Below are 12,255 nucleotides of genomic sequence, written 5' to 3' on the forward strand. Positions count from 1 at the left end.
TGACAATTCAGCCACAGTGTTTATTAATGCTGTTTTTCATGAAGCAAGTGCACAACAGTCCATTCTGGCCAGAGGTGGCATGTAGCAATATGTACACATGGTTTTATCTTTAATTCACAAGCAAGCCGATCATCAAGTGGCTGCCATGACTTTAAAAAATACATACAAACAAAACGATCCGGTTACATGCATGGAAATCTTACTGACTTCTATCAAAGAGAGAGAGGAGAAAAGAAAGATGCACAACACAGTGATGAGAAAAACAAAGGAGTTCAGAAGCTGTATTTGTTCCTGATGCCACTTAAAATAAAGAAAGAACATACATACATTACGTTTTGAAGGACAGTAATAATAACAATAGTATTCCTTTTCTCCTTAGGTAATGCAAACATTCAGATAATTGGAAAATAAAGTCCCAATCTACTCTTTGTATAAAAAGAAGCGTTCAAGTCAACAAAGGAGAGTTTCTTCACAGAAAGGTCTACAGGAAGTTGGAAGGAAGAAGGGCCAGATCTATTGTTGCACTTGGTGAGTGTGCTTCAGCAGACGGGGAGAGAGAGGTAGAGGCACAGCAGGGCTGAGGGGGGTATAGTGTGTGTTTGAGGTCGAGGACGGGACGGGACGGGAGCCAGGCTTTATGTGGCGTATCTCTTCGTCCACTGTTTAGCTATTCTGTCATGTTCTGTTCTGTTGGTCAAGTACTGTGTGGCGATGCTCCCGACCAGAGGATCCGCTGTGGACACAATAATAAAGACATATTTCATCTGCTGCTTATGGGATAAACTACTGCGCATACTTGTGGTTAATAATAATAACTACAGCTGCACAGTTAAAAAAAAAAAAAAAAAAAAGTTTTTCTTTTTCTTATTAATAAATAATAATTATTATTATTAAAACTACTAAACAAAATAAATATTACACTACACTATTTTACTGTATATTCAAGAAACATTAATAATAAATTATGAATATTATAGAATCACAAACTATATTATGTCATTATATAACAAATATAATAGTTTTATATTGCTGTTATTATTAGTTTATTAATACCTACATTTTTTTTATTTTGTAATATTAAGACTTATTTAGAAGGGACAATATTTTAAATAAATTATTATGATTACATAATTACATCAATAATACATTATTATATGTTTTTTATATTTTATAGTAAAATTACAATGTTCTGTGTTATGACATATTGCATAAGATATTGTCTTTTTCTCTCTGTAAAATAAATAATTATATTTCATTGATATAATATTTTAATACAACAGTAAAATTGCAATACTAATAACACATTATATTTTTACAATATTTTTTATTTTATAGTAAAATTACTATATTTTGTGTTATGTAATATTTTTCATTTTGTATGTAGTGGTAGTATAATAATGCAATAATAATAATAAATCTAAGACATATTACAAAATATTTTATTTTTTCTGTAAAATTTATATTTTATTGATATAATATTTTATAGTACAACTGTACTTGCAATACTAATCAATTTTTTTAAAATATTTATTTTATAGTAAAATTACAATATTTTGTGTTAAGTAATATTTTTCATTTTGTTTAATATTGTAAGTAGTAATATAATAATACAATAATAATAATAATTAAACGAAGACATTACATAAAATATATATATATATATATATATATATATATATATATATATATATATATATGTGTGTAAAAAATAATAATAATAATATTTTATTGAAATAATATTTTCTAGTACGTCTGTAAAATTACAATATTAATATGTACGCCTGTCTTCATTTAGGCAGAAAGCTGCAGGGAGCTTGACAACAGCTGGTTTAAAAACACACTGTGCATATATTTAATTAAATTGCAGCCTTTGCAAATTTACACTAAGCCATAACATGATTCAGTTTCATTTTATTTATTATATACAGCCTTAACCCCATGTTAAATATGAAATTTAGCATGCAACTGGTCCCGCACACATGAATGATGACTGTGTTTTAGGTGATCAGAAGAAGTCTCACCTGGGTTACAGTCTGTGAGGAGAGAGCAGATGGACAGCAGCACCTTCGAGATGGTGAGCGCCGGGCTCCAGTTGTCCTTCAGGATGTCCAGACAGATCACACCCTGACTGTTGATGTTACAGTGATAGATCCTCGTACGAAACGTCACCTGGGAAAGAACAAGACAGTAAGTGGAAGGCTGAGAGGACGGAATTTGTTACAACATCAGTGCACCATATATTAGAGCGTGCATGCTAAACGCAAGCTAGGGGTATTATAGCTCAACCACAGAAAAAAAAAAAAAAAAAAAAAAATTCTACGGTTTCTATTTTTTTTTTTTTTGGTCAGTTACCGAGAAAACATTAGTTTAAAAGGCAAAGTACTAAAACAACTACAACTTTATAAATGTTAGAGCCCGACCGATATATCGGCCGGCCGATATTATCGGCCGATATGAGCTAATTGCATTTAAATCGGCATCGGCGTTTATAACGGCCGATGGAACATGAGAAACGGAGTCTCATGCTTCACTCATGTTATGAGTGTTGCATAGTTTGCCCACCAGAGGGCGGTCTGCAACTCCAGAGTTGACAACAGCGCCAGAAATTCACTACAGAAGAAAGCGATCAGCCACCCAGGTGAGTCTGTCGTTCCTCATGTGAAATGATTGTAGATTTAGTTCATACACTGTATATAAAAACGGTGTGGTACTTCTAGCTAACGGTCCTATCATTATCACTTCTAAATATTCTGCAACATCACTTACAGCCGCTAATGCATTGCTATATTAGATTAGCCACAAAGCTAATACCATGTTTATCAGTGGAAGAGCGCGAACGTTAATAAGAGGTCAAACTATAACGTTAGCATTTAACTTAGTCTTATTCTATTGTGGTGTGTTTCCCACATAATGACCGCGTAATGTTCCTTTCACACATGACGCGGTATGCACGGCGCTTGGCCGCTGGGTTTAGCGTTGCCCTTCAGATACAAAGCGATTTGCGCTGCGCTATGGCGTTGGCGGAGTTTTAAAAACTTTTAGCGGGAGCTCTTTCATAGTCTGTTGTTCCTCCTTTCGGCCAGCAGCAAACATGTATCTGTCCCGTTGTAAGAAGCGAGCGATAGCGCTAGTCCTGCTGATGAAAATTAAGAGAGAAGCAAGGAAGAAGAGGCTACCCTCAGGTCCAGAGCACAATTTGGTGAATTCAGGCTGGTTACGTTACTCTAACGCTAATATAGCTTCCTTTTAGCAGGCCCCTTAAATGCTTGCTATTAACTTGTTTGAAGGTGGTTCTTCTCAAAATTGACAGCGGTGTGTTCATGGCACTAACATTAACCATTCAACTTCGAATTGATTCCGTAATCTTCCGGTAACAGTAGGCTAACTTTACGTTCGCCAGCGCATGACGATGTTTTGATTCAGACTGCACAAAGAGAAGAGGAGAAGATATACGGGTCCGTTGTGAATGTGTCTGTGAGAGCAAATGTAGTGTAGTTACAGTAACTACAGTAGGTGCGTCAGAATGATTAAATCAGAGGGGACATGTAACTAAATGTGAGCTGAACACGCGCTTTTTTCTTTTTTTTTTACATTTTGTTTCAAAGCAGCTTTACAGACATAACAGGGAAATGTTGAAATAATATAGTTAAATATAAGTAGGTAATACCTATTGCTTGACAAATAAAAAATATATATATATTTTTCTCATTTTTGCCTATGTAGGAGATCCCTGTCTATTATAATTCTAATTCTAATAATGACACGAGTAATGATACATGGTGATATTATTAATACACATGCTTATTCTTTCTCTGTCTCTCTTTCTGCCCTACAGATGGCTGAAAAAGGTGAATGCTGTAGCAGCAAAGTGTGGGACTACTTCTGCAAATACTTTAACTTTAGTATTATAATTTATTTACAGTACACACACAGACTGTTAAAACCAGCTTCAACTGGAAGAAAGTAAAAGTGTTAAATGTTTAAAACCAGACTGTTTTTTGATCATTAAAAAATATATACTTTTGATGTGCAATTGTTTAGTCATTGAGACTGTAATCTAAGGCTTTTTTTTTTTTTTTTTTTTTTTTTTTTTTTTTATACATAAATCCCTTCTGGAAAATGGTTTATACAGCTCACATACATAGAACAGGCAGATATTTTGCTATTGAATGTTGTGTGAGTGCAGTTTATAGGAAATGGGTCTAATATCCAGTTTATTTTCAAAATCAAAATATCGGCTTATAAATCGGCTCTTTTCGAGTTAATATCGGCATCGGCATCGGCCCCCAAAAATCCATATCGGTCGGGCTCTAATAAATGTTTAGAAAATCTAAACAAAAATGACCAAGAAAACATTTTTATTAAAACTGAAATAATAGAAAATAAATAAATAAATAAATAAATAAATATATATATATATATATATATATATATATATATATATATATATATATATATATATATATATATATATATATATATATATATATATATATATATATATTTAACTAAACTTTAAAGTAATTCAGTTATTTAATTATTTTTCTTTTATTTATTTTTTTGCTTTAAATAAACAGAAATTTATTGAAAATAATGCGTAATTCATCAAATGATGGAGAAGAGCATTAAAATCAGCCCAAAAGAATACATTTATAGCCATTTAAAGAGCTAAATCAGGCGTGGATCGTGGTGGAGGGATAAATTCAGCAGATTGTGATTATTATTATACGATATCAGTCACAACTTCAAATAAACTGGCTTGCGAGAGGAGTACGTGTGCCATGCAAATTGCTAATTTTATGCGTGTTGCATTGTCTGAACAAACTCTTTTTTTAATCAGATGAACAACAGCATGAACCCCCCCTCCCCCTCCTGAATTAACGGTCATGCCACTGCCAGATTTAAGGATCTTAAACGCAGAAAACTCGTCTGTGTATGAACTAGGAACTAAACTAAAAAAAGCCTGAGTGTGTTCTGTGTGTGTGAGACTTGGCTTTCAGGGCAAACTTTCATAGACCTCCACATTCCTTGCCTTGAGATTCATGACGGTTTAATTTCCACCATCCTGTGTCTACCTACAAACCCACAAGAGCCCAGAGAACAAACGCTTACAGGACTTTTCTAAATGGACGTCCTGCTTTACATGGGCTTTAGAGACAGACTGAAAGGGGTGTTAAAGGACAAAGACGAAATAAAATGGCCCTTAAGGCACGGACAGATTTTTCTGAAAGTTGAATGCATACTCTCGTATGCCTCAGATATGTCTTTGCTCTTACCTTGGGTGGTTTAAATGGGTAGTCAGGTGTAAACGCAATGTCAAGGAAAAAGACCCCTCCTTCATACACAGAGCCCGGTGGTCCTAAAATAGTTGACCTCCATTCATAGATGTTGTCTCCTTTGGGACCGGCGCTGTTAGTGGAACAGAGAAGAGATTTGAGAAGTTAAATCAGGAGTCAAGCACCAAGAAGAAACCAGACTCTGCAGACACATCAGCACTGGCCTCATGTAGTAGACCAATCACTGAAAACCAGATGCTCTCGCTCTCCACTGACCATCTCTGGAAGAGAGGAGACTTTAGACTTTATAGATATTGCCATCAACCACCTCAAGATACAATGCACAAGGCAGAATCCAGTCCTAAAAATTTACATTTACTGTATAATGCAGAATGTCATGGAATTTGGCAAATTTTGGATGAATGAATCAAAAGCAGGTCAGTACACTTAAAACAAAAACAAAATGTGATATGGACTAGTGTCTTTATACCATTTAAATATGAATCCTGCATGCTGTGCATATCTCTGAATGGCACAAATGTGGAGTTTTGTTTACTACACACATGAAGTGCATGCAAACTTTGGTTTAACTTAAAGAAACTATGACAGAAATATATTACTTAATGTAATGATAGTACTACTAATAAAAGTAGCATTATAACATTATTTTAAGGTAATATTTTCCCCCTAAAAAATGTATTTCCCCGGAAAATTCAAATAAAACAAATTCAAATTCTGAAAAAAAAAAACAAATACACAATATATATATATATACAATTTTTTATAAAATCAATTATTTAGAGATGCTTTTGATGAAAGTTTAATGAAACTATTAAAATGGAATCCAGAAAAACATTGGAAAACAATGAATTAAAAATAAATAAATATATTGAGAAACTTTTTTTAATAGGGCATTAAATGTAAATTTTGTTAAACTTTTAATAAATTGCTGTTAAATTGTGTAAGTTTCACAATTTCAATTAATTAGACATGCTTGTTGATTAATAACATTTAATTGAATGCTTAAAAAAAAAAAAAAAAAAAAAAAAAAAAAAAAAGGAACGCAGAAAAATTGAAAATGGAAATAAATAAATTTGGGAAAGAATTCAACTGAATTCATAGGGCCCAAAAAATGATGAATGACCTTTTTAAAGTAAATCTAGATACTTCAAACATGCCATTTAAATTAAATTAAAATTAAATGTATGCAATTAGCAGACGCTCTTATCCAAAGCGACTTACAGTGCATTCAGGCTATCAATTTTTTTTTACATACCATGTGCTCCCGGGGAATCGAACCCCCAACCTTGCGCTTGCTTGCTTGCTAGCGCAGTGCTCTACCAGTTGAACTACAGGAACACATTTGAGTGTGATGAAGATCACTAAGAAACACTTAAAAATCTAATAAACTATTTCTAGTTTTTTTAAAACACTAGACTATTCCTCCGTCTGACTGTGACATTATTAATACATAAAAGTGTAAATTCTGCCGAAACCAGACAGCTGAGCCTTCAGAGCACATCTTCCAGCTGGTTTGTGATACGTGTCATACTGAAGATTTACTGAAGACTCGTTCGACTGCTGTATCTGTGCCAGACAAACAGACCGGGAGCAGATCCAGCCCATAATAACAAACAAACCAACCTAGATCTGGGGACTTGTGTTGTGGATGGTAGTCTGTCTCCTGGCTCTTTTTCTCATAATGCTTATTCATTTTTGAATTTTTATTCAACATCAGCTGTAATCAAACTAAACAGCGCTGTGTTGTTCAGAGACACACAACAGATCTGCTGTGGCTTTACAGGTAATGTTTTCATTGGTAAAACTGAACAAAAACACAATATTCATTTCTTATTTCCTGAACTGTTGCATTAAATCACATTTGCACTCGTGCAAACAAGGGCGAAAGTATCACTCGTGTGATATCATATAGATATGATACAAAAAGATATTTGAGACATATGGGCATTACCCCGAAATTTAAAACAAAAAATGAAACATTTTTTACCATGACAGAAAAAAAAAATAAAATGTAATTAAGTTGAACAATATATTAAAAATATCTTGTCCGGTATATTTAGAAACAAAAATCATTAGATCTGTTTCAGTTCTGGGCGGTTGCTTTCTGACCAAGTTCTAAAACTGACCCAAAAGCACAGAAGTTGAATACTTTGGTTCGAGGGTTTGTTCAAATCACTAATAGCCCATGAACAATAAGAATGCACTTATAAGTCTGAATGACACACATACTGAAGCATGCTTCAAACGACGGTTTGTGGTTCTTCTAGTGAGCGGGTCATTTCCTGTAAATGCCCATTTGCTTTCAGTGTCGTGACAATTAACTGCCGGCAGATGCCAGTGGTCAAAACCTCTGTTCGGATGAGATGGGCAAAGATCTCTGGGTGCATGCTAACAACCAACCATCACCAGCGCTGTTAACCGACCTTGTTATTGAGCTTTCATCTTACTATTCAAACTAAAAAATTAATAACACACTGGTTCAGCGCTCCACTTCAAATCCTTGAATTCTAGCGCTTATCTGGAAAAACAACACAAAGACATTGCACTTACATTTATATGTGATCCAACCCCTGCTGCACGAACAGCAATATATAAAAAGTAAAGATGACTTACAAAATTAACTATTTGCTAAATGCAGAAATGCAAATGAGTAATGGTCGACTCACAGAGACAGAAATAGCAGATGATGTTTAATGACTGTAGAGCTCTAAAGAGTCCCACTAGCCTTCTGGGAAATGCAGTTTAATATTATCATTAACATTATAAAAGCATAACATGCCACTTATTTTGTTATTAAAGGTCAGAAGCTTAATTTTTTTTTTTTTTTTTTTTAAGTAACCAGCATCTCAGTGCTCAATATTTTTGATAGTTGCAGCATCAAAAAAAAATTATATATATATATACACACATACACACACAAAATCTAATTTATATTTGTATATTCAATGATCAATGCATATTATTGAAAATTTCTGTATTTTGCCAGCAAAGAAAGTAGTTGATAAATATACGTTTAGTGATTGTATATAAAAGTATTTGAAATCAATGTTGAAATCAATCAAAAAAATATTTAAAGCATATTTTAGAGAATATTTTTTATATTTTTCTACAAAGTGGTAAGAAATATAAAAAAAACATAAGCATGTAAAGTATATAAAGTATAAATATTTAAAGTATTTATTTTAAAGTGTTATATTGAATTGAAAGATTTTATTTTAAATGTATACTGCTGAAATACTAAGAGCTCAAGGGAACAGTAGATAAGCGCTCATTCTTGTTCAGACCGTCTCAAAATCACACCTGACAAACCGTGCCAAACGCATCCACTGCCAAAACCATTCTGCCGAGATCTCACATCCACTCGAGCCAACAGACCATCGCTGCTCTTTTCCCAAACACACGCTCATCCCCCACACAGACCGAGAAAAACACCAAACCACAAGCAGTCCACTAAAAGCTCTTCAAAGTTTGATGTTCTGGCTCACGGCAGAAGGTCAGAGATCCAGATGAAGAACATGAAAACACACTCAAGTACAGGTGCTCTGCGCTGCGGTCGAGTGAAAGCTGAGATGGTTTTATCACAATGACTTATTATTCACCCATTAATGGAAGAGTTCAGCCAGAAATTCAAATCATTTGCTGTCATCATTTATGCGCCCTCATTCCAAACCTGTATGACCCTCTTCTGCCAAAAAAGAAGAAAATAAGATATTTTGCAACTCAAACAACAGTAAATGATGACAGTTTTTGGAGTGAACTCTACCTGAAGAGTCAATAGACTAAACTTGTAAAACAGCTTTACAGTTGATTCATTTCTGTGAATCAGTTTTTCATGTTTCAATGATTACAAAACAATTACAAACACGGTCTTTGTATATATAAAAATCAAGATGCAAAATGCAATTTAAAAGCAATCACGCAGTTTCATCTGAGATAGCAATTGTGCTTTTTTGAAAAAGATTAGAGTCAGCTACGACACAGAAACGTGATTTAATGATGTCCGAATGGAAATTAGTCTGAAGCCTCTGTACATTTGGCTCCTTTTGGTTTACTCCACCCCAAAATGTAAATTCTGTCATTGATTACTCCCCCTCATGTCATTTCAAACCCGTAAGACCTTTGTTCGTTCATAAATTAAGATATTTTTGATGCATTCAGAGAGATCTTTGACTCTCCCATAGACAGCAACGTAAGTAACACAATCAACATCAGAAACATACCAAGAAGATCAGTAAAATAATCCATTTGACATGTTTGAAATGTGAAAATGTAGAAAACATATCCCTACCAGTTTGGGAAGAAATCTCAATATCCTGAAGTTGAATAGTCTGTGACAACAACCCACATATTGTCATTCTCTATTTGCTTTTGTACGCCTGCCTTACTGAACATCTAATTACTGCAAAAAGAAAATGCAATGTGAAACAATGTGTGATTATTAATGTGTGTGCTACAGGCAAGGCTGAGCGATCTGTCAATGTGCAAAACTAATTAGCAAACACACATTCAGCCAGAAGGTCAGAGCGGAATTAAACACAAGCTGCAGGCTCAGACATAATCAACTATAAAACCAGCTCGGACATGTTTAATCTATGACCAATGTAGTGGATAAAAACATTATTAAATAGGACCCTTGTTAACACTAGTCGATGACGATAGACAATGCAGTTTAGTGCACACCTGAGATATCGGAAAAATGGTTTCTGATTTCTTCAAGATTTCTGGATCCATTCTACAGCTTTGTGCGACAAATAGATCAAAATGTACAAGGTTTTTTTTATTTGGTAGTTTTTTTTTTTTTTTTTTTACCCACTTCTGTTGTTCTACAATCTCAATGATAAGGCACCACTGACATCAGTCAAGTTTAAAAGACACAAAAAATTTTTTTTGTAGTTTTTCATTCTTGTTTTTATCAGCTAGTATTAGGGCTGCACAATGTGTCGTTTACGCATTGATATCACGATGTACGAATCCACGATAGTCACATCGCAGGATGTGCGATGTAGGCTGTCGTAGTTGATCTGTTATTCAATAACTGTTCGGGCCAGCTGCGAGAGAGAAAGTGCGCGAGAGAGAGAGAGAGTGCGAGAGAGAGAGAGAGCGAGAGAGAGAGAGAGCGAGAGAGAGAGGGGGCAAGGGAGAGAGAGAGAGCAGGAGAGAGCGAAATAGCGCTTCAAACAACATGAGCGCCGTCTTGCTCTCTCTCCCTTGCGCATATTAATCAATTGACACGATGGTGGCGATGTTTAAATCATTTAAAATGAGAATGTAAATCTGCTCACCCCATTTTTATTTTGTAAGAAAAAATTTGATTCGATTTCATATCGCAATATATATTGCAGAAAAATAAAATATCGCAATGCCATTTTTTTCCAATATCGTGCAGCCCTAGATAGTATCCTATAAAAATAACTTGGAAAATGCACACACAACTATATGCTGTTTTGAGTGTTAAAACAGCATCTTATCTACTACAAATGCCAGATTTTTCCTGCAAGATATCAGGTAGTGTTTAATTACTAAATATTTAACCTGGGTAATTTCACATTCAAGCTGCTTTTCAAAGCATGTCAAAGTTTCTGTTATCAGATCTGGCCAAATTTGACATGCATTCATATTTATTTATTGGTTGATTTATTTTAATTTGTCTATGTATTGATTTATTTCACTTTACATATTGATTTATTTTACCTGACTGATTTACTGATTTAACTTGATTCATTTATTGATTTATTTAACTTTGTGTGTTACATTTGATTGATTTAACTTTATTGATTGATATTTGATGTGATTTATTCTACTTGACTGATTTATTGACTTATTTTACTTAATTTATTTGATTTATATTAGTACTCGATTTGATTTTACTGTATCAATCGATTTATGTTACTTTATTTATCATATCAGGATCAATAGATGTATAATTTCTCTTCATATTTTAGATCTATTTTCTAAAACAGACAGAAACCATTAGCAGCTAAAGATTTGGTTCATCTCTAGCCTATTCCTTGCACAAAACTTAAAAAAATATAATGCACTAGTCGTATGGATTTACTTTCTTTCAACAGAGGAGAGCAAACTCATGCTGGATTGGAGCAACATGAGGTTAAGGAATGATTACTTTTATTTTTTTTTGTCACTGAACATTTGCTTTAAATGGTTTCTATAATCAGCATCTCTATCGAAAGAGACTGAGTTCAGCATTTCTGCGCAGTACTCTTCTGTAATTGTGTATTCATTCAGTTAATATGGCCTATTATGCAGTGCCGCAGTGGTTATCAGAACAGGAACTTAATGAAGCAATCTTCTCTTCCTCTGACCGTGAAATACCCTGCTAGCAATTACGGCTACGGCAGCCGAGTCGAGTCTGTCTGTGCTTTCTCGGATGATACAGCTTCTTTTAATATGATACCGTCCACTAGCTCATCTCCCGCTCAAATACGCAAGCAATTAGTTCCCAAACGAGCGCTTGAGAGGGAAATATTTGCTCGATCGGGGCCCAAGTGAATATCCTATTACAATATAATTTTCCACGTCAGTTCAAAGTGTCTATTCTGCCTGGCTGACGAATTCTGTTGCACAGAAGTACCATGATAGACCCTTTTTAGCTTTTCGATTGTTCATGGAATCTGATTTCCACGCAAATCTATTAAAACTGCCAGGGGGGGTCAATATTAAATTCCCGTCTGATGGTGTGTTAAAACATGATCCCAGCGAGCAGCGGCGCAGCAGGACGTCCCAAACGTTTCCTGCCTTCAAGACTCAAGCATTGAAAACGACTCCAGATCAAACAACAGTGTTTCCACACCAGGCTAAATAATCAGAGACTGTCAACATGTCTGAAAACACTTCATAACTAATTCATAGCTGCGTCTTTCTTCAACTACAGCCACCGTTATGTCTTAGGCACTGATTTTTTTTAATGTTTTTTAGTGTCAGACTAAAATTATCTTGGAAA

General features: G+C 34.4%; 1 protein-coding gene across 1 annotated transcript in view; it reads right to left on the reverse strand.

The window, feature by feature from the left end:
- ube2e2 (ubiquitin-conjugating enzyme E2E 2) overlaps positions 1–12,255 on the reverse strand; it is a 23,469-nt gene continuing 11,214 nt past the window's right edge. Inside the window, exons 4-6 of the mRNA XM_026283207.1 lie at positions 5,277–5,409; positions 2,022–2,169; positions 1–733 (exon numbers count right to left, since the gene is read on the reverse strand). Coding sequence (XP_026138992.1) covers positions 636–733; positions 2,022–2,169; positions 5,277–5,409 — 379 coding nt within the window. The 3' untranslated portion in view covers positions 1–635. The remainder of the gene's footprint in view (positions 734–2,021; positions 2,170–5,276; positions 5,410–12,255) is intronic.

The sequence above is a fragment of the Carassius auratus genome, chromosome 16, assembly GCF_003368295.1.
Source record: "Carassius auratus strain Wakin chromosome 16, ASM336829v1, whole genome shotgun sequence".
Lineage (NCBI taxonomy): Eukaryota > Metazoa > Chordata > Actinopteri > Cypriniformes > Cyprinidae > Carassius > Carassius auratus.